General features: G+C 52.3%; 1 protein-coding gene across 4 annotated transcripts; it reads left to right on the top strand.

Moving 5' to 3' along the window:
* Positions 1–71: 71 nt before the first annotated feature.
* Positions 72–22,435, top strand: CLASRP (CLK4 associating serine/arginine rich protein). Of its 4 annotated transcripts, none has more exons than XM_071418733.1 (21): positions 73–201; positions 1,354–1,634; positions 2,958–3,055; positions 3,834–3,935; positions 4,605–4,684; positions 4,794–4,878; positions 6,491–6,639; positions 6,719–6,815; positions 7,538–7,616; positions 7,704–7,777; positions 8,354–8,395; positions 9,467–9,685; positions 10,051–10,359; positions 12,827–13,030; positions 14,139–14,178; positions 17,668–17,728; positions 18,504–18,562; positions 19,533–19,579; positions 20,395–20,477; positions 21,408–21,435; positions 22,353–22,435. In XM_071418733.1, exons 2-21 carry the CDS (start codon positions 1,536–1,538, stop codon positions 22,393–22,395), a joined length of 1,998 nt encoding a protein of 665 aa, XP_071274834.1. In that variant the 5' UTR covers positions 73–201; positions 1,354–1,535; the 3' UTR covers positions 22,396–22,435. The 4 variants fall into 4 exon arrangements, 3 of the variants coding, with proteins under 3 accessions (XP_071274836.1, XP_071274834.1, XP_071274835.1); XM_071418734.1 differs by having other exon boundaries at positions 74–201; positions 21,411–21,435; XR_011677305.1 differs by lacking the exon at positions 22,353–22,435 and having other exon boundaries at positions 74–201; positions 14,139–14,182; positions 21,411–21,435.
* The last annotated feature ends 102 nt before the right edge of the window (positions 22,436–22,537 follow it).

Here is a 22,537-nt window from a genome sequence, read left to right as displayed (position 1 = left end):
ACGCCCTAATGTATTCCTTATTAGGCCCGCCTCAGCCTCGTTCTGACACAAGCCACGCCCTAATGTATTCCTTATTAGGCCCCGCCTCAGCCTCGTTCTGACACAAGCCACGCCCACAACATCCATCCCATTAGGCCCCGCCCTTTTCCCGGTCACTTCCGCTTCCGGCCGTCACTTCCGCTTCTGGGTGCGCCGAGCGCGGTGAGCGGCGATGGCGGCGGGGCCGCTCCCCCAATTAACGCTTCACTACCGCCCTAATTACCCCCCCCCTCGGGACTGCCCCTCATTAGCGCGCTAATTACCGCCCTAATGACCCCCCTGCCCCTCAGGGCTGCCCCCGGGGCCTCCCCTGCCCCCCGCATTCCCCTTTTCCCCTTCCCGCCCTTATTCCCACTTGCTTTTTTCTATCCCTGTTTTTCCCCCTTTAATCAATCCCCAATTCCCCCTTAATTAATCCCCAATTCCCCGTTAATCGATCTCCAATTCCCTTTAATCAATCCCCAATTCCCCCTTTAATCAATCCCCAATTCCTCCCTTCATTAACCCCAATTCCCCCTTAACTCCCATTTCCCCTCTTAATCAATCCCCAATTCCCTTTAATTAATCCCCATTTTTCCCTCCCTTAATTAACCCGAATTCTGCTTTAATTAACTCTCAATTTCTCCTTAACTAATCCCCATTTCCCCTTTAACAATCCCCAAATTTCTCCTTTAATTAACCCCAATTTCCCCCCCTTAATCCCCATTCTTTGTCCCAAATTTTCCCTTTTCCCCCTCAATTTCCCCTTTAATTAACTCTCAATCCCTCCTCAACTAATCCCCATTTCCCCTTTAATAATCCCCAAATTTCTCCTTTAATTAACCCCAATTTCCCCCCCTTTAATCCCCATGCTTTGTCCCAAATTTTCCATTTCCCCCCCAATTTCCCCTTTAATTAATCCCCAATCCCCCTTTAATTAACTCTCAATTCCTCCTCAACTAATCCCCATTTCCCCTTTAACAATCCCCAAATTTCTCCTTTAATTAACCCCAATTTCCCCCCCCTTTAATCCCCATGCTTTGTCCCAAATTTTCCCTTTTCCCCCTCAATTTCCCTTTTAATTAATCCCTGATTTCCCCCTTAATTAACTCTCAATTCCTCCTTAACTAATCCCCATTTCCCCTTTAATAATCCCCAAATTTCTCCTTTAATTAACCCCAATTTCCCCCCCTTTAATCCCCATTCTTTGTCCCAAATTTCCCCTTTTCACCCCCAATTTCCCCTTTAATTAATCCCCAATTTCCCCTTTAATTAATCCCCGATTTCCCCCTTAATTAACCCCAACCCCTTTCATTACCCCCAATCCCCCTCCAGCCCTTCCCCATCCCTAAATCTTCATTTTTCTCCCCCAGGCCCCTCCTCCTTTTCCTCCTCCTCCTCCTCCCCTCTCCATCCCCCTTTCCCCACAGCCCCAGGCCGCTCCCAGAGGGTCCCAGAAGGTTCCAGAAGGTTCCAGGAGGCCCAGAAGGTTCCGGAAGGTTCCGGAAGGCCGCAGGATGTGGCACGAGGCGCGGAAGCACGAGCGCAAGCTGCGGGGGATGATGGTGGATTACAAGAAACGCGCCGAGAGGCGCCGCGAGTACTACGAGAAAATCGTGAGTGCAGGACCAGGCTGGGCCAGTTTGGGGGGTCCTCAACCGGTTTGGGGGGTCCTCAACCAGTTTGGGGGGTCCTTGTCCCAGTTTGAGGGGGCCTTGTCCCAGTTTGAGGGGGCCTTGTCCCAGTTTGGGGGGTCCTTGTCCCAGTTTGGGGGGTCCTTGTCCCAGTTTGGGCCAGTTCGCACCAGTTTGGGCCAGTTCACACCAGTTTGGGAGTTCCTGGTCCCAATTTGGGGGGTTCTCGTCCCACTTTGGAGGGACCCAGAATCAGTTTGGGCCAGTTTGGGGGGTCCTTGTCCCAGTTTGGGCCAGTTTGCAGGAGTTTGGGGGGGTCCTTGTCCCAGTTTGGGGGGGCCTGAGCCAGTTTGGGCCAGTTCGCACCAGTTCGGGAGTTCCTTGTCCCAATTTGGGGGGTTCTTGTCCCAGTTTGGGAGTTTCTTGTCCCAGTTTGGAGGGACCCAGAATCAGTTTGGGCCAATTTGGGGGGTCCTTGTCCCAGTTTGGGGGCACCCAGAACCAGTTTGGGCGGTCCTGAGCCAGTTTGGGCCAGTTCACACCAGTTTGAGAGTTCCTTGTCCCAGTTTGGAGGGACCCAGAACCAGTTTGGGCCAGTTTGGGGGGTCCTTGTCCCAGTTTGGGGGGCTCTTGTCCCAGTTTGGGGGATCCTGGTCCCAGTTTGGGCCAGTTTGCACCAGTTTGAGGGGTTCTCAACCAGTCTGGGGACTCCTTTCCCAGTTTGGAGGCCAATATTCCCATTTTTCCTGGGAATTCTGTCCCAGAACTCCCCTTTCCCCTGCATTCCAGCCCCTTCCCACATCCCCCTTTTCCTGGGAATTCTCCCCACCTTTCCCCCATCCCTAATCCCAGAATTTTCCTCTTTTTCCTGGGAATTCTCCCCTTAATTCCAGGATTTTCCTGGGAATTTTCCCCCTCATTCCCACCTTTCCCCTTGTCCCTAATTCCTGGATTTTCCTGGGAATTCTCCCCACCTTTCCCCCAATCCCTAATCCCAGAATTTTCCTCTTTTTCCTGGGAATTCTCCCCTCCATTCCCACCTTTCTCCCATCCCTAATCCCAGAATTTTCCCATTTTTCTTGGGAATTCTCCCCCTCATTCCCACCTTTCCCCCATCCCTAATCCCAGAATTTTCCCATTTTTCCTTGGAATTCTCCCCCTCATTCCCACCTTTCCCCCCATCCCTAATCCCAGAATTTTCCCGTTTTTCCTGGGAATCCTCCCCTTCATTCCAGGATTTCCCTGGGAATTCTCCCCACCTTTCCCCCCAATCCCTAATTCCCCATTTTTTCCCGTTTTTCCCAGAAAAAGGACCCGGCTCAGTTCCTGCAGGTGCACGGCCGGGCCTGCAAGGTGCACCTGGACTCTGCCGTGGCCCTTGCGGCCGAGAGCCCTGTAAACATGTGAGTGTTGGGAATTCCCACCTGGAATTCTATGGGATTATCCCTGGAATATTCCTGGGATCACCCCCCAGGGATGGAGAAATCCAGGATTTCCCAGGGGTTGGAATTTGGGCGATTTTGGGCAAATCTGGGAAGAACTGGAGCTGCCATTCCCGTTTTTTAGTGATGGGAAAGGGGGAGTTTTTCTCATTCCAGGGATAAATTCCATGGGATTATCCCTGGAATATTCCTGGGATCACCCCCCAGGGACGGAGAAATCCAGGATTTCCCAGGGGTTGGAATTTGGGCGATTTCGGGGGAAATCCGGGAGGATTTGGAGTCGCCGTTCCTGTTTTTGCTGAAGGAATTTTGCTCATTCCAGGGATAAATTCCATGGGATTATCCCTGGAATATTCCTGGGATCACCTCCCAGCAATGCAGAAATCCAGGATTTCCCAGGGGATGGAATTTGGGTGGTTTTGGGCAAATCTGGGGAGAATTCAGATTTTTATTGGAATTATCATTCCCATTTTTTTTGCTGATGGAAAGGAGGAATTCTGCTCATTCCAGAGAGAAAATCCCCACCCTGAACCCTCTCCCCCCAGGGCTGGATAAATCCCAATTTTCCTTTAAAATGAAATTTAATTTGGTTTTACTTCATCAACCCAAAGAAAATTCAGCTTTTTGAGGGAACCCACTTTTCCCATTTTTTTTGTGCTGAAGGAAAGGGGGGAATTCTGACCATTCTGGGTGGAATTCCAGGATTTTTCCCATTCCCAAAGTTTGTTTTTTCCTGCAGGATGCCCTGGCAGGGGGACACCAACAACATGATCGACAGGTTCGACGTCCGTGCTCACCTGGATTTCATCCCCATGTACACCCCGGCCCTGCTCAGCCCCACGTAAGAGTCCCAAAAAATCCCCAAGGAATTCCCAAAAAAATTCCTGCAAGATTCCCCAAAAAATTCCCGTAAAATTCTCAAAAAAATTCCCCCAAAAATTCCGTTTGAAGCCATAAAATGCCTCCTTTTTTAGCACAAAATCCCTTTTTCGATCCTCAAAATCCTACTTTGAACCCATAAAATCCACATTGGATCCCCAAAATCTCCCTTTGAACCCCAAAATTCCCTGTTTTGATCCCAAAATCCCCTCAGAATTCCCATTTTTCCAGCTCACCTGAGCAGGAATTGGAGGAGCACAAACACAACTGTGAGGGGGATGCCCCCATAATCCACCTTTTTTCCCCCAAATCCAGCTTTTTTTAGCACCAAGTTTTTCTTTGACCCCTTAAATCCACTTTGAACCCCCAAAATTCCCATTTGGATCCCAAAATCCCCTCAGAATTCCCGTTTTTCCAGCTCATCTGAGCAGGAGTCAGACAAGCAAAAACGCAACTATGAGGGGGGAGGCCCCAAAATCCCCCTTGTTGCTCCCCAAATTCTACCTTGTTTTTTCCCCCAAAATCTGTTTGTTTTCCTCTCCAAATCCACTGTGGGACCCCAAAATCCACCTTGAACCTCCAAAATTCCCATTTTGATCCCAAAATCCCCTCAGAATTCCCGTTTTTCCAGCTCACCGGAGCAGGAGTCGGACGAGCGCAAATGCAACTACGAGCGGTACCGGGGCCTGGTGCAGAACGACTTTGCTGGCAGTGAGTCCCTTTTTTCCTGGTTTTTTGGGAATTCTGACCCCTCTGGATCCCCTGGGAATGGTTCCCGAGGTATTTAAGGAATGATTTGATCCCAAATTCCCGATCCCAGTCTCGGAGGAGCAGTGCCTGTACCAGATCTACATCGACGAGCTCTACGGGGGCCTCCAGAAACCCAACGAGGATGAGAAGAAAAAGTGAGGGAAAAAAGTCGGAATTCCTGGGAATTCCAGATGGGAAATCACCGGGAATGCACCCCCACACCCTCGGGAATGATCCTAATTCTGGGATAATGCCCCCAGTCCCAGTTTTCCCCTCACTCCTTTGCCTGAATCTCCCCCGAAACCACCCTGGGAAGGACTCCTGGTTTAGCTTGGGGGATTCTGGTTTGGAATTTCCATTTTTTCCTTTGGGATTCTGCCTCAGAGCTCCCATTTTTCCTTGGAATTCCAACTTGGAAATCCCATTTTCCCTCACAATTCCTGTTTTCCCTCACAATTCCACCTCAGGCCTCCCATTTTGCCTCACAATTCCCATTTTCCCCTCAGAATTCCCACTCAGGCTTCCCATTTTCTCTCAGAATTCCCTCTCACAATTCCCCCTCAGAATTCCTGTTTTCCCTCACAATTTCCCCTCACAATTCCCATTTCCCCTCGCAATTCCCATTTTCCCTCACAATTCCCCTTTCCCCTCACAATTCCCATTTTCCCTCACAATTCCCCCTCACAATTCCCCTTTCCCCTCACAATTCCTATTTTCCCTCACAATTCCCCCTCACAATTCCCCTTTCCCCTCACAATTCCCCCTCACAATTCCCATTTTTCCCCTCACAATTCCCATTTTCCCTCACTATTTTCCCTCACAATTGCCATTTCCCCTCAATTCCCATTTCCCTCACAATCCTCCCTCACAATTCCCATTTCCCCTCACAACTCCCATTCCCCTCACAATTCCCATTTCCCCTCACAATTCCCCCTCACAATTCCCATTTCCCCTCACAATTCCCATTCCCCCTCGCAATTCCATTTCCCCTCACAATTCCCCCTCACAATTCCCCTTTCCCCTCACAATCCCCATTTTCCCTCACAATTCTCATTTTCCCTTACAATTTCCCCTCACAATTCCCATTTTCCCTCACAATTCCCATTTCCCCTCACAATTGCCATTTCCCCTCACAATTCCCCCTCACAATTCCCCCTCACAATCCCCATTTCCCCTCACAATTCCCATTCCCCCTTACAATTCCCATTTCCCCTCACAATTCTCCCTCACAACTCCCATTTCCCCTCACAATTCCCCCTCATAATCCCCATTTCCTCTCACAATTCCCATTTCCCCTCACAATTCCCATCTCCCCTCACAATCCCCATTTCCCCTCACAATTCCCCTTTTCCCTCACTATTTCCCCTCACAATTCCCCATTTCCCCTCACAATTCCCCCTCACAATTCCCATTTCCCCTCACAATTTCCCCTCACAATTCCCCCTCACAATTCCCATTCCGCCTCACAATTCCCCCTCACAATTCCCATTTTCCCTCACTGTTTCCCCTCAGATTTCCCATTTCCCCTCACAATCCCCATTTTCCCTCACAATAATTTCTCCTCACAATTCCCCTTTTCCCTCACAATTCCCCTTTTCCCTCACAATCCCCATTTTCCCCTCACAATTCCCCTTTTCCCTGGGCGGGGCTCCCCGGCCCGGTCCCCTCAGCCCCTCGGCCTTCCCGGGGGATCTCCCTCCCTCCCTCCCTCCCTCCCTGAGGGGAGAAGCCGCGGCCTGGAGGGATTCGTGTCCCAACCCTCCCCAGGCTGGCGGAGAAAAAAGCTTCCATAGGCTACACCTACGAGGACAGCACGGTGGAGGAGCTGGAGAATTCCCTGGAAAAACGAGCCGGGGACGAGGAGGACTCCGAGGAAGACTCCAACACCGACGAGGACGAAGTGATCCCGGACATCGGTAACGGATCCGAGGCCTCCGGCCGGGATTCAGGGCTCCTTCCGGGCGGAATTCCAGGATTTTCCCGGCGTTTTTCCAGACGTGGAGGTGGACGTGGACGAGCTGAACCAGGAGCAAGTGGCCGACCTGAACAAGCAGGCCACCACCTACGGCATGGCCGAGGGCGATTTCGTCAGGTACGGCCCGGAAAAAACTCGGGAAAACTTGGGATCCTGCCCCAAAATCACCCTGGGGAGGGTTGTTTCTGCTGTTCCTTGGGATTTTGGCTTGGCAATCCCATTTTCTTTGGGATTCTCTCCTGGAAATCCCATTTTTCCTTTGGGATTTTGGCTCAGGAATCCCATTTTTCTTTGGGGTTCTCTCCTGGAAATCCAATTTTTCCTTAGAATTTTGGCTCAGGACTCTCATTTTTCCATAGGATTTTGTCTTGGGAATCTCATTTTTCCTTGGGATTTTGGCTTGGGATTCCCATTTTTCCTTGGGATTTTGGCTTGGCAATCCCATTTTTCTTTGGGATTTTGGCTTGGGATTCCCATTTTCCTTTGGGATTTTCTCCTAGAAACCCTATTTTCTGAGAAGATTTTCTCTTGGAAATCCCATTTTCCCTTACAATTTTCTCCTGGAAATCCCATTTTCCCTTGGGATTCTCTTCTGAAAATCCCATTTTTCCTTGAAATTCTGCCTCACATCTCCCTGGTTTTCCTGAGGATTCCCCCTTTTTTTTTCCAGACTTTTCCCTGATACTCTGCCTTGAAAATAACACTTTTTCCTGAGCTTCCGCCTCAAAAATCCCATTTTCCCCTGAAATTCCAGCTCAGGGCTCCCCCTTTTCCTCAGAATTCGGGATCTCCCCACAACCCCACCCTGATCCCATTTATTTTTCCCCCCCTGGAAAAAGGATGCTGAGGAAGGACAAGGAGGAGGCTGAAGCCATCAAAAACGCCAAGGCCCTGGAGGAGGAGAAGGCCATGTACTCGGTGAGGGGGGAAAAACCCGGAAAAAACCCGGGAATTTCCCTTGGAAAATCCCCCCAAATCCCTTCCTGACCTCCAATCCCTTCCCAGGGCCGCCGCTCGCGCCGGCAGCGCCGGGAATTCCGGGAGAAGCGGCTGAAGGGCCGGAAAATCAGCCCCCCCAGGTGGGAGTCCCGACCCTTCCACCCACAGCCCCCGCTTTCCAACCGCCCCATTTCCCAATTTATTATTCCCAAATCCCAACTTTTTCCATTTCCATATCCCGTTCCCCCCCCCAATCCCAGTTCTCGCCCCAAATCCCAACTGTTCCTCTCCAAAATCCCATTTTTTCCCCCCCAAAGCCCAAATTTTCATTCCCAAACCCCCCCCCAATTCCACCAAATCCCCCCCGTATTCCCCCAATCCCCCCAAACCTCACCTTTTCATCCCCAAAATCCCATTTTCCCCCTCAAATCCCATCTTTTCATCCCCTAATCCCCCTCAAATCCCACTTTTGTCATCTCCAAAATCCCATTTTTCTCCCCAAACCCCAACTTTTCCATCCCCAAAATTCCCCCATTTCCCCCCCCCGTTTTCCCCCCACATTTTATTTTATATTTTATTTTATATATATTTTTAATTTTCTATTTTATTTTCTATTTTATTTTATTTTATTTTATTTATTATTTTATTTATTTTATTTTTATTTATTTTAATTTTTATTTTTATTTTATTATATTTTATTTTCTCTCTCCCCCCAGCTACGCCCGCCGGGACAGCCCCACCTACGACCCGTACAAACGGTACCGCCCCCGGGAACGGCCCCGGTGCTTCCCCCCGTTCCCCCCGGGGCCGCTCCAATCCCATTCCCGGTGCCCCCGTTCCCTCCCGGGGGCCGCTCCAATCCCCATTCCCGGTGCCCCCGTTCCCTCCCGGGGCCGCTCCAATCCCCATTCCCGGTGCTCCCGGGGCCGCTCCCGTCCCCCATTCCCGGTGCTCCCGGGGCCGCTCCAATCCCCATTCCCGGTGCCCCCCGTTCCCTCCGGGTCTGCTCCAATCCCCGGTGCTCCCGGGGCCGCTCCCATCCCCAACCCCCGGTGCCTCCCCTGCAGCTCCCGGGGCCGCTCCAATCCCCATTCCCGGTGCCTCCCGTTCCCTCCGGGGCTGCTCCAATCCCCATTCCCGGTGCTCCCGGGGCCACTCCAATCCCCATTCCCGGTGCTCCCGGGGCTGCTCCAATCCCCAACCTCCGTTCCCTCCGGGTCTGCTCCAATCCCCAACCCCCGGTGCCTCCCGGGGCCACTCCAATCCCCATTCCCGGTGCCTCCCGTTCCCTCCGGGGGCTCCTCCAATCCCCAACCCCCGGTGCCCTCCCGGGTCTGCTCCAATCCCCAATCCCCGGTGCTCCCGTTCCCTCCGGGGCCGCTCCGGTTCCCAACCCCCGGTGCTCCCGTTCCCTCCCGGGTCTGCTCCAATCCCCATTCCCGCTGCTCCCGGGGCCGCTCCCATCCCCATTCCCGGTGCCCCCGTTCCCTCCCGGGGCCGCTCCAATCCCCATTCCCGGTGCTCCCGGGGCCGCTCCAATCCCCATTCCCGGTGCCCCCGTTCCCTCCGGGTCTGCTCCAATCCCCATTCCCGGTGCTCCCGGGGCGCTCCCGTCCCCATTCCCGGTGCTCCCGGGGCCGCTCCAATCCCCATTCCCGGTGCCCCCGTTCCCTCCGGGTCTGCTCCAATCCCCATTCCCGGTGCTCCCGGGGCCGCTCCCATCCCCAACCCCCGGTGCCTCCCCCGTTCCCCCCGGGTCTGCTCCAATCCCCATTCCCCGGTGCTCCCGGGGCCGCTCCGTTTCCCAACCCCCGGTGCTCCCCCCGCAGTTCCCCCTCGGAATCGAGCTCCGAGTCCCGTTCCCGGTCGCGGACGCCGTCTCCGGGCCATGAGGAGAAGATCACCTTCATCACCAGCTTCGGCGGCAGCGACGAGGAGCCCCCGGCCCCGGGAACCACAACGGGAGCACCGGGAGCACCGGGAGCACCGGGAGCGCAGCGCCCCCCGGCGCCCGGAGCCTCGGCCCCCGCACACAGAGCGGCCTCACGGTCAGGGACCAGCCCCTTTTTCCCCTTTTTTTCCCCCTTTTTCCCCCCTGTTTTTCCCCCTTTTTCCCTGATTTTCCCCGATTTTCCCCCTTTTATTTTTTTGCCCTGGTTTTCTCTTTTTTTCCCTTTTTTCCCTCCCTTTTCCCCTCTTTTCCCCTTTTTTCCCCTCCTTTTCCCTCCCTTTTCCCCTCCCTTTCCCCTCCCTTTCCCCTCCCTTTTCCCTCCCTTTTCCCCTCTTTTCCCCTTTTTTTCCCCTCCCTTTCCCCTCCCTTTTCCCTCCCTTTTCCCCTCTCTTCTACTCCTTTTCCCCTCCTTTCCCCCCATTTTTCCCACCCCCCAATTTCTCACTTTTCTCCCTTCTGCAGGCGCCGCTCTTCCTCCACCTCCTCGTCCTCCTCCTCCTCCTCGCGCTCCTCCTCCTCCTCCTCGTTCAGCTCCGGCTCCCGCAGCCCCTCCCGGAGCTCCCGCCCGCCCTTCCGGGGCCGCTCCCGGGGCCTCTTCCGGGGCCGCTCCCGCCGCTCCCGGAGCCGCTCCCGGAGCCGCAGCCGCTCCCGGAGCCGCTCCCGGAGCCGCTCCCGCCGCTACTCCCGGGGGGGCTCCCGGGAGCGCCGCTGCTCCCGATCCCCGGAGCAGCAACAGCAGCAGCGGGGCCACCGCCACCGGCGCCGCTCCAGGTCAGCGCGGCCCGGGGCTGTGGGACCGGGCTGGGAAAGTTTGGGACCAGTTTGGGTCAGTTTTGGGTCAGTTTGGGACCAGTTTGGGACAGTTTGGGTCAGTTTGGGTCAGTTTTGGGTCAGTTTGGGGGGGAGCCGCTGCTCCAGGTCAGCGCGGGCCGGGGCTGTGGGACCGGGATTGGGACAGTTTGGGTCAGTTTTGGGTCAGTTTTGGGTCAGTTTGGGACCAGTTTTGGGACAGTTTGGGTCAGTTTTGGGTCAGTTTTGGGTCAGTTTGGACCAGTTTGGGCAGTTTGGGTCAGTTTTTGGACCAGTTTGGGACAGTTTGGGTCAGTTTTGGGTCAGTTTGGGGGGAGCCGCCGCTCCCAGGTCAGCGCGGGCCGGGGCTGTGGGACCGGGATTGGGACAGTTTGGGTCAGTTTTGGGTCAGTTTTGGGTCAGTTTGGGACCAGTTTGGGGCAGTTTTGGACCAGTTTTGGGACAGTTTGGGTCAGTTTTGGGTCAGTTTGGGGGGAGCCGCTGCTCCAGGTCAGCGCGGGCCGGGGCTGTGGGACCGGGGCACAACGGCTGGGGCAGTTTGGGACCAGTTTGGGACAGTTCGGACCAGTTTGGGTCAGTTTGGGACCAGTTTGGGACCAGTTCGGGACCAGTTTGGTTTAGTTCGGGACAGTTTGGGACAGTTTGGGACCAGTTTGGCTCAGTTTGGGTCAGTTTGGGACAGTTTGGGACAGTTTGGGACCAGTTCGGGACAGTCGGGACCAGTTTGGGTCAGTTTGGGACAGCCTGGGTCAGTTTGGGACAGTTTGGGACCAGTTCGGGACAGTTTGGGACCAGTTCGGGACAGTTTGGGACCAGTTTGGGACAGTTTGGGACAGCCTGGGTCAGTTTGGGACAGTTTGGGACCAGTTTGGGACAGTTTTGGGACCAGTTTGGGGGGAGCCACCGCTCCAGGTCAGCGCGGGCCGGGGCTGTGGGACCGGGGCACAACGGGCTGGGGCAGTTTGGGACCAGTTTGGGACAGTTTGGGACCAGTTTGGGACAGTTTGGGTCAGTTTTGGGTCAGTTTGGGACCAGTTTGGGACAGTTTGGGTCAGTTTTGGGTCAGTTTGGGGGGAGCCGCTGCTCCAGGTCAGCGCGGGCCGGGGCTGTGGGACCGGGGCACAACGGGCTGGGGCAGTTTGGGACCAGTTTGGGACAGTTTGGGACCAGTTTGGGACAGTTTGGGTCAGTTTTGGGTCAGTTTGGGACCAGTTTGGGACAGTTTGGGTCAGTTTTGGGTCAGTTTGGGGGGAGCCGCTGCTCCAGGTCAGCGCGGGCCGGGGCTGTGGGACCGGGGCACAATGGGCTGGGGCAGTTTGGGACCAGTTTGGGACAGTTTGGGACCAGTTCGGGACAGTTTGGAACCAGGTTGGGATAGTCTGGGTCAGTTTGGGACAGTTTGGGTCAGTTTAGGACAGTTTGGGACCGGGTCACACCAGTTTGGGACAGTCTGGGTCAGTCTGGGTCAGTTTGGGACCAGGTCACACCAGTTTGGAACCAGTTTGACACCAGTTCACGCTGGTTCAGGTTGAGTTTGGGACCAGTTTGGGACCAGTTTGCGCCGCTTTGGGACCACTTCACACCAGTTTCCCCCCCTATTTCTCCATTTTCCCCCAATTTTCCCCATTTTCATAGGATTTTCCCCCATTTCCCCATGATTTTCCCCATTTCTCCCCCAATTTTCCCTCAATTTCCCCATGATTTTCCCCATTTCCCCCCAATTCCTCCCAGGATATTCCCCCTATTTCCCCCCCATTCCCCCCTGATTTTCCCCATTTTCACACGGTTTCCCCCCATTCCCCCCTGATTTTTCCCATTTTCCCCCCATTTTCCCCCCGATTTTCCCATTTTTCACGCAGTTTTCCCCATTTCCCCCCCGATTTTCCCATTTTCACGCATTTTTCCCCATTTCCCCCCCGATTTTTCCCATTTTTCCCCATTTCCCCCCCCATTCCCCCCCGATTTTTCCCATTTCCCCCCATTTCCCGCCCATTCCCCCCCGATTTTTCCCATTTCCCCCCATTTCCCGCCCATTTCCCCCCCGATTTTTCCCATTTTTCCCCATTTCCCCCCATTCACCCCCGATTTTTCCCATTTTTCCCCCATTTCCCCCCCCCGATTTTCCCATTTTCACGCAGTTTTCCCCCCCATTTCCCCCCCGATTTTTCCCATTTTCACGCGGTTTCCCCCCCCATTTCCCCCCCAATTTTCCCCTGTTTCCCCCCTTTCCCCTCCCGATTTTTCCCAGGATTTCCCCCTCATTCCCCCCCAATTTTTCCCATTTTTTCCCATTTCCCGCCCATTCCCCCCCGTTTTTCGCATTTTCACGAGGTTTTCCCCATTTTCCCCCCGATTTTTCCCATTTTCCCCCATTTCCCCCCCGATTTTCCCATTCTCACGCGGTTTTCCCCCATTTCGCGGCCGGCAGGAGCCGCTCCCGGCGCTCGCTGCGCTCGTGGCGCCGCTGGAGCAGCGGCAGCCGGAGCCGGAGCAGCCGCAGCGACTCCCGGAGCCCCTCCCGCTCCCGCTCCCGCTCCCGGAGCCGCTCCCGCTCCCCGAGCCCGCCCGGAGCCCGGGACAAGGCCCCGCCCCGGGCCCCGGCCTCGCCCGCCGTCGGAGAGAAGCTGAAAAAGTGAGTGGAAAACGCGGAAATTGGGGAAAAAGCCTGAAATACCTCAAAATCTTCCCCAAATCCCCCAGAAATCAGCCAGAATTTCCCTCAAATCCCTCTGAGATCGCCCAGATCCCTAAAATTCCCCTCAAAAATGCCCAAAATCCCCTCAAAAATCCCCAAAATTCCCCCCAAATCCCCTCAAAAATCCCCAAAATCCCCTCCAAAATCCCTGAAATTCCCTCAAAAATCCCCGAATTTCGCTCAAAATCCCCTCAAAAATCCCCCAAAATCCTTTCAAAAATCCCTAAAATTCCCCCAAAATTCCCTCAAAAATCCCCAAAATTCCCCTCAAAATCCCTCAAAAATCCCCAAAATCCCCTCAAAAATCCCTAAAATCCCCCTCAAAAATCCCCGAAATTCCCCAAAATCCCCCGGAGCCCCTCCCAGTCCCAGACCCCGCCCCCGGCCTCGCCCACTGTCAGAAGCAGAAAAAGTGAGTGGAAAACGCGGAAATTCGGGAAAAAGCCTGAAAAATCCCCACTGAAATCCCTCAGAATCTTCCCAAATCCCCCAGAAATCAGCCAGAATTTCCCCCAAATCCCTCTGAGATCGCCCAAATCCCTAAAATTCCCAAAAATCCCCTCAAAAATCCCCCAAATCCCCTCAAAAATCCCCAAAATCCCCTCCAAAATCCCCAAAATTCCCTCAAAAATCCCTAAAATTCCCTCAAAAATCCCCTCAAAAATCCCCAAAATCCCCTCAAAAATCCCTAAAATTCCCCCAAAATCCCCTCCAAAATCCCCAAAATTCCCTCAAAAACCCCTCAAAATCCCTTCAAAAATCCCTAAAATTCCCTCAAAAATCCCTAAAATTCCCCTCAAATCCCCTCAAAAATCCCTAAAATTCCCCCAAAATCCCCTCAAAAATCCCCAAAATTCCCCCCAAAAATCCCTAAAATTTCATACAATTTTCCCCCCTAATTTCCACAATTTTCCCCCACAATTTCCCCCCCAATTTTCCCCCCTACTTTCCCCAATTTTTCCCCACAATTTTCCCCCCTAATTTCCCAAATTTCCCCAATTTTTGTCCCCCAATTTCCCTGATTTTGGCCCAAATTTCCCCTCAGGGCGGACGCCGGTGCTGGTAAAGATTCCGGAGCTGCCAAAGTCAGTAAGAATTGGAATTTCCCCTTGTTCTGAACGGAACTCGGCTCTGTGGGAGCAGCACCGGGGATCCTCAGGGATTGGGGATCCTCAGGGATTGGGGAGCCTAAAGAGGATTTGGGGGGCCTAAAGGGGGTTTGGGATCCTCAGGGGATTGGGGATATTAAAGGGATTGGGGATCCTAAAGGGGATTGGGGATCCTCAGGGATTGGGGAGCCAAAAGGGGATTTGGGATCTTAAAGGGGATTGGGGATCCTAAAGGGATTGGGGAGCCAAAAGGGGATTGGGGAGCCAAAAGGGATTGGGGATCCTCAGGGATTGGGGAGCCTCAAGGGGATTGGGGAGCCTCAAGGGATTGGGGAGCCTCAAGGGGATTTGGGATCCTCAGGGATTGGGGATCCTCAGGGATTGGGGAGCCTCAAGGGGATTTGGGGGGCCTAAAGGGGATTTGGGATCCTCAGGGGATTGGGGATATTAAAGGGATTGGGGATCCTCAGGGATTGGGGATCCTCAGGGATTGGGGAGCCTCAAGGGATTGGGGATCCTAAAGGGGATTTGGGATCCTCAGGGATTGGGGAGCCTCAAGGGGATTTGGGATCCTAAAGGGGGTTTGGGATCCTAAAGGGGGTTTGGGATCCTAAAGGGGATTTGGGATCCTCAGGGACTGGGGAGCCTCAGGGATTGGGGAGCCTCAAGGGGATTTGGGATCCTCAGGGATTTGGGATCCTAAAGGGGATTTGGGATCCTCAGGGATTGGGGAGTCTCAAGGGGATTTGGGATCTTAAAGGGGATTGGGGATCCTCAGGGATTGGGGAGCCAAAAGGGGATTTGGGATCTTAAAGGGGATTGGGGATCCTAAAGAGATTGGGGAGCCTAAAGGGGATTTGGGATCCTCAGGGATTGGGGATCCTCAGGGATTGGGGAGCCTCGAGGGATTGGGGAGCCTCAAGGGGATTTGGGAGCCGAAAGGGAGCTGGGAGCCTAAAGGGGATTTGGGATCCTAAAGGGGATTGGGGAGCCTCAGGGGACCTGGGGGGGCCAAAGGGATTTGGGAGCCTAAAGGGGATTTGGGAGCCTAAAGGGATTGGGGATCTTAAAGGGATTTGGGATCCTCAGGGGATTGGGGAGCCTAAAGGGATCTGGGGGGGCCAAAGGGATTTGGGATCCTAAAGGGACTGGGGAGCCTCAAGGGGATTTGGGATCCTAAAGGGATTTGGGATCCTCAGGGATTGGGGAGCCTCAGGGATTGGGGAGCCTCGAGGGAGCTGGGAGGGCAAAGGGATTGGGGAGCCTCAAGGGATTGGGGATCCTAAAGGGATTGTGGGAGCCTAAAGGGAGCTGGGGGTGCAAAGGGATTTGGGATCCTGAAGGGGATTTGGGAGCCTAAAGGGATTGGGGAGCCTAAAGGGAGCTGGGGGTGCAAAGGGATTTGGGATCCTGAAGGGGATTTGGGAGCCTAAAGGGACTGGGGAGCCTAAAGGGATCTGGGGGGGCCAAAGGGATTTGGGAGCCTAAAGGGATTTGGGAGCCTAAAGGGAGCTGGGGGGGCAAAGGGATTGGGGATCCTCAAGGGATTGGGGAGCCTAAAGGGGATTGGGGAGCCTAAAGAGATTAGGGAGCCTAAAGGGATTTGGGATCCTCAGGGATTGGGGATCCTCAGGGATTGGGGAGCCTCAAGGGGATTTGGGATCTTAAAGGGGATTGGGGAGCCTCAAGGGGATTTGGGATCCTCAGAGATTGGGGAGCCTAAAGGGGATTGGGGGGGCCAAAGGGATTGGGGAGCCTAAAGGGATTTGGGAGCCTAAAGGGATTTGGGAGCCTAAAGGGATTTGGGGATCTTAAAGGGATTTGGGAGACTAAAGGGATTTGGGGGTGCAAAGGGATTTGGGATCCTCAGGGATTGGGGAGCCTCGAGGGAGCTGGGGGGGGCCAAAGGGATCGGGGAGCCTCAAGGGAAGGGGATTGGGGAGCCTAAAGAGGATTTGGGGGGCCTAAAGGGGATTTGGGATCCTAAAGGGAGCCGGGGGGGCCAAAGGGATTGGGGATCCTAAAGGGATTTGGGGAGCCTGAAGGGATTGGGGATCCTAAAGGGATTGGGGATCCTAAAGGGATTGGGGAGCCTAAAGGGATCTGTGGGTGCCAAAGGGATTTGGGGATCCCAAAGGGATCTGGGGGTCCCACAGGGAGCTGGGGGTGCCAGAGGGATTTGGGATCCTAAAGGGGTTGGGGGATCCTGAAGGGGTTGGGGATGCCAAAGGGATTTGGGATCCCACAGGGATCAGGGAATCATCCCAGGGATCCCTTTGGGATCACTGGGGAGGGGGAATTTTTCCGGGGATTTTTCTGGGGATTTTGGGCAATTTGGGGGAAAAATGGAAAAATCAGCTTGGAAGGGGGTGGGGTGGGGAGGCCTTTCCTGGACTTTCCCTCATTTTCCCAGATTTTCCCAAATTTTCCCCAGATTTCCTTGGATTTTCCCTCATTTTCCCAGATTTTCTTAATTTTTCTTTAATTTTCCCCAGATTTTCCAAGATCTTCCCAAATTTTCCTGGTGTTTCCCAGATTTTCTGAATTTTTCTTAGATTTTCCCAGATTCTCCTCAGATTCTCCCAGTTTTTTCCCAAATTTTCCTGGTTTTTCCATCTTTTCCCCATTTCTCCTTGCATTTTCCCAGATTTTCTTAATTTTTCTTGGATTTTCACGGATTTTTCTTGGATTTTCCCAGATTTATCCCAGATTTTCCAGGATTTTCCCAGATGTTCCCATTTTTTCCCTGGTTTCCCCCATATTCTTCAATTTCTCCATAATTTTCCCAGATTTCTTTGGTATTTTCCCTTAATTTTCCCAAATTTTCCTTCAATTTTCCCTCTACTTTCTTAAATTTTCCCAGATTTTCCTGTTTTTTTCCCAGATTTTTCCCAGATTTTCCTTTTATTTTCTTACATTTTCCCAGATTTTTTGGGGTTTTTTCCCAGATTTTTGGAGTTTTTTTCCCAAAATTTTTGGGAGTTTTTCCCAGATTTTTTGGGGTTTTTTTCCCCAGATTTTTGGGGTTTTTTCCCAGATTTTTTGGGGTTTTTTCCCCAGATTTTTGGGGTTTTTTCCTAGATTTTTGGAGTTTTTTTCCCAAATTTTTTTGTTTTTTTTTTTAACCAGATTTTTGGGGGTTTTTTCCCAGATTTTTTGGGGTTTTTCCCCCAGATTTTTGGAGTTTTTTCCCAAATTTTTGGGGTTTTTTTCCCCAGATTTTTCTGCTTTTTCCCCAAATTTTTCTGCTTTTTTCCCAATTTTCCCATTTTTTTTCCCATTTCCCCCATTTTCCCCAGCTTCCCTCCCCCAGCTCCCTTCCCAAATTCCCCAAATTTCCCCAAGTTTCCCCCAAATTCCCGGGATGGGCTGGGGATTGTTTGGAAAAGGCTCTGGGGGGGTTTTGGGGGGTCCCCACCCCGATCCCGACGCCTTTTCCTGACCCAAATTCCCAAATTTTTGCAGCCCAAACTGACCCCGCAGGAGAAGCTGCGGCTCAGGATGCAGAAGGCTCTCAACAGGCAGTGTGAGCATTCCCAAAATTCCCAAAAAAATTCCCCAAAAAATTCCCTAAAATTCCTCCAAATTCCCCCAAAAAAATCCCCCAAAAAATCCCGCCCGGAATTCCTCAGATTTTGCCCCAAAATCCCCCCCAAATTCCCCCTAAATCTCCTGGGATCCTTAAATCCTCCCTAAATTCCCTGAGATTCTCCAAAATTCCCCCAAATTCTCCAAAATTCCTCAAAATTCCCCCAAAATTCCTCAAAATTCCTCAAAATCCCCCCAAAAAATCCCGCCCGGAATTCCTCAGATTTTGCCCCAAAATCCCCCCCAAAATCCCCCCCAAATTCCCCCTAAATCTCCTGGGATCCTTAAATCCTCCCCAAATTCCCTGAGATTCTCCAAAAATTTCCCCAAAATCCCCCAAAATCCCACCCAGAATTTCTCGAATTTGCCCCAAAATCCAGCTGGGATCACCCGAATCTCCTTAAATTCCCCCAAAATCCAGCCGGGATCCCAAAACTCCTCCCCAAATCCTCCCCAAATTCCTTCGGGGTCCCAAAAATTCCCCCAAAATCCCCTGGAATTCCCCCATATTTCCCCCAAAAATCCCCCAGAATTCCCCCAGAATTCCCTCAAAATCCCCTTTGGACCCCCCAAAATTCATCCCAAAATCCCCGTTTTTCCCCAAAATCCCCCTGGAACCCCCCAGAATTCCCCAAAATCCCAGATTTTGCCCCAAATGCCCGGATTTTTCCCCAAAATCCCGGGTTTTGCCCCAATCCCTGCTCCCTCCGCAGTCAAGGCCGACAAGAAGGCGGCGCAGGAGAAGATGCTGCAGCAGGAGCACGAGAGACAGGTGGGGAGGGGAGAAAAAATGGGGAAAATGGGGCAAAAATGGGAGAAAATGGGAAAATAATGGGAGAAAATGGGAAAATAATGGGGGAAATGGGAAAATAATGGGGGAAAATGGGAGAAAATGGGTTAAAAATGGGAGAAAAATTCGAGAAAACTGGGAGAAAAACAGGAGAAAAATGGGGTAAAAATGGGATTGAATTGGGATAGAAATGGGATGGGAATGGATTGGATTGGGATGGGAATGGGATAAAACTGGGATTGAAATGGGATAAAAATGGGACTGAACTGGGATGGGAATGGGATGGAAATGGGATAAAACCCGGACTGAACTGGGATTGAACTGGACTGAACTGGGATTGAACTGGGCTGAACTGGGCTGAACTGGGGCTGAACTGGGATTGAACTGGGCTGAACTGGGATAAAACCCGGACTGAACTGGGACTGAACTGGGACTGAACTGGGCTGAACTGGGCTGAACTGGGATTGAACTGGACTGAACTGGGATCAAACCCGGACTGAACTGGGCTGAACTGGGATAAAACCCGGACTGAACTGGGACTGAACTGGATAAAACCCGGACTGAACTGGGCTGAACTGGGTTGAACTGGGATTGAACTGGATTGAACTGGGATAAAAACGGGACTGAACTGGACTGAACTGGGATAAAACCCGGACTGAACTGGGCTGAACTGGGACTGAACTGGGCTGAACTGGGATAAAACCCGGACTGAACTGGGATCAAACCCGGACTGAACTGGGATAAAACCCGGACTGAACTGGGCTGAACTGGGATAAAACCAGGATTGAACTGGGGTTAAACTGGGATAAAACCCGGACTGAACTGGGACTGAACTGGGGTTGAACTGGGACTGAACTGGGCTGAACTGGGATAAAACCCGGACTGAACTGGGACTGAACTGGGCCGCGAGGGCCCGGCCCCAGGCTCAGTTTGGGCTCCTCTCTCTGGGCAGGAGCGCGAGGATGAACTGCGCGCCATGGCCCGCAAGATCCGCATGAAGTAATCACTGATCCTCATTAATTACTGATCTTAATGAACTCCCAGATCCTCATTAATCACTGCCAGATCCTCATTAACTCCCAGATCCTCATTAACTGCCAGATCCTCGTTAATCACTGCCAGATGGTTAACTCCCAAATCCTCGTTAACAACTGCCAGATCCTCATTAACCACTGATCTTCATTAATCACTGACCCTTGTTAACCAGTGATCTTCATTAACCACTCATCTTCATTAACCATTCATCTTCATTAACTCCCAGATCCTCATTAATCACTGCCAGATCCTCGTTCATTCCCAGATCCTCATTAACAACTCCCAGATCTTCATTAACAACTCCCAGATCCTCATTAACTCCAAGATCCTCATTAACTCCAAGATCCTCATTAATCACTGCCAGATCCTCATTAACTCCCAGATCCTCATTAACAACTCCCAGATCCTCATTAATTCTCAAATCCTCATTAACTCCCAGATCCTCATTAACTCCCAGATCCTCATTCCCAGCCCCATTTCCCAGCCCTTTCCCTGTTCTCCCCATTTTCTGTGTCCCCAATCCCATTTTCCCCATCTCCAATCCCATTTTTCCCTATTTTCCCCACTGTTTTCCCCCACTGTTTTTCCCCATTTTCCCCACTATTTTCCCCATTTTTCCCCATTTTCCCATTTTCCCTGCTGTTTTTCCCATTTTTCCCACTGTTTTTCCCTGCTATTTTTCCCCACTGTTTTTCCCCATTTTCCCCATCCCAAATCCCATTTTCCCCATTTTTTCCCTGCTGTTTTTCCCATTTTCCCGCGTTTTTGCCCCGTTCCAGGGAGCGGGAGCGTCGTGAGAAGGAGCGGGAGGAGTGGGAGCGCCAGTACAGCCGCCAGAGCCGCAGCCCCTCCCCGCGCCACGGTCCGGAAAATCCCAAAATTCCCGAAATTCCCGAAATTCCCAACATTCCCAACCTTCCCTGGGCCTCGGGGGGGGGGTGCGGGGGGGAGCCCTTCCCAAAATTCCGGGAAAATTCCCAAAATTCTGGGAAAATTCCCGACCTTCCCTGGGCCTCTTGGGGGGGCGAGCCCTTCCCAAAATTCCGGGAAAATTCCCAGGAAATCCCCAAAATTCCCCAAATCTTCCCAACCTTCCCTGGGGCTCGGGTGGGGGGGGGGAGCCCTTCCCAAAATTCCAGGAAAATTCCTGGGAAATTCCCAAAAATTCTGGGAAAATTCCTGACCTTCCCTGGGCCTCTTGGGGGGGCGAGCCCTTCCCAAAATTCCTGGGAAAATTCCTGAGAAATTCCCAAAAATTCTGGGAAAATTCCCGGGAAATTCCCAAAAATCCAGGAGCTGTTCCCCCTTTCTCAGGGGTTTGTGGGGCTCTCTTCCCAAAATTCTGGAAAATTCCCAGAAAATTCCCAAAAATTCAGGAGCTGTTCCCCCTTTCTCAGGGGTTTGTGGGGTCTGTTCCCAAAATTCTGGGCAATTCCCAGAAAAATTCCCCAAAAATTCCCCAAATTTCTGACATTCCCAGCGTTCTCCAGGGCTCTGAGGGTCCCGTTCCCAAAATTCCGGGGGATTCCCAAAATTCTGGGGAATTCCCAAAATTCCAGGGCGTGCGGGGGAGGCAGAGGGGAAGGATTTGGGGCTGGGAAAAAAATGGGGGGAAAAAAATGGGAATTTTGGCTGGAAAAATGGGGGGAAAATGGGGGAAAAAAGGGATTTTGGGAGAGGCCGAGCTGGGGGATTTTGGAGTGGGAAAATGGGGGAAAAATGGGGGAAAAATGGGGGAAAAAATGGGGGAAAAAATGGGGATTTTGGGAGCTGATTTGTGGTGTTTTCCCAGCAGGTCGGGAGTACAGCTCCTCCCGGAGGTACGGCCGCAATTCCCGGGATTTCTGGGATTTCTGGGATTTCCGGGATTCCCGGAGATCCTGGGGTTGATCCAGCGCCGGTCCCTGATCCCAGAGATCCCAAATTTCCTTCAGTTCATTCCCAGGAATCCCAAATTTCACCATTCCCATTTTCCCTGATCCTCAGAAATCCCAAATTTCCCATTCTCATTTTCCTCGATCTCAGAAATCCCAAATTTTCCATTTTCTCAGGAATCCCAACTTTCCATTTTCCCGTTTTCCCAGATCCCAGGAATCCAAACTTTCCCATTTTCCCTGATCCCAAATCTCCCGTTTTCCCCCAAATCCCAACTTTCCCGTTCTCCCTGATCCCAGAAACCCCAAATTTCCCATTTTTCCCCATTTTCCCCTTTTCCCCGAAACCCCAAATTTCCCATTTTCCCCTTTTCCCAGGGATCCCAAATTTCCCATTTTCCCCCAAATCCCAGAAACCCCAAATTTCCCATTTTTCCCCCATTTTCCCCTTTTCCCAGGAATCCCCAATTTCCCCTTTCCCCTTTTCCCATTTTCCCAGGAATCCCAAATTTCCCATTTTCCCTTTTCCCGTTTTCCCGGAAACCCCAACTTTCCCATTTTTCCCCCATTTTCCCCTTTTCCCAGAAACCCCAACTTTCCCATTTTCCCCTTTTCCCAGAAATCCCAAATTTCCCAAATTTCCCATTTTTCCGTTTTCCCAGAAACCCCAACTTTCCCATTTTTCCCCCATTTTCCCCTTTTCCCAGAAATCCCAAATTTCCCAAATTTCCCAACTTTCCCATTTTTCCCCCATTTTCCCCCCATTTTCCCAGAAACCCCAAATTTCCCATTTTCCCCTTTTCCCAGAAATCCCAAATTTCCCAAATTTCCCAAATTTCCCGTTTTTCCCCCATTTTCCCCAGGCACTCGCGGTCGCACTCGCGGAGCCCCCACTACCGGCACTGAGGGACGGAGCCCCCCCAATAAATCCATGGAAAATCCCAAATCCCTCCTGGAACCCTCAGTGCCCACGGGAAACGGGGCAAAAAATGGAAAACTTGGGAAAAATTGGGAAAAAAATGGGAAAAATTGGGAAAAATTGGGAAAA

Source organism: Agelaius tricolor, unplaced genomic scaffold (assembly GCF_023055355.1).
Source record: "Agelaius tricolor isolate 1412-34295 unplaced genomic scaffold, bAgeTri1.0.p SCAF_90, whole genome shotgun sequence".
In the NCBI taxonomy this organism is placed as follows: Eukaryota; Metazoa; Chordata; class Aves; order Passeriformes; family Icteridae; genus Agelaius; species Agelaius tricolor.
The sequence above is the reverse complement of the archived record's forward strand: the minus strand, read 5'-3'. Positions and strand labels throughout refer to the sequence as shown.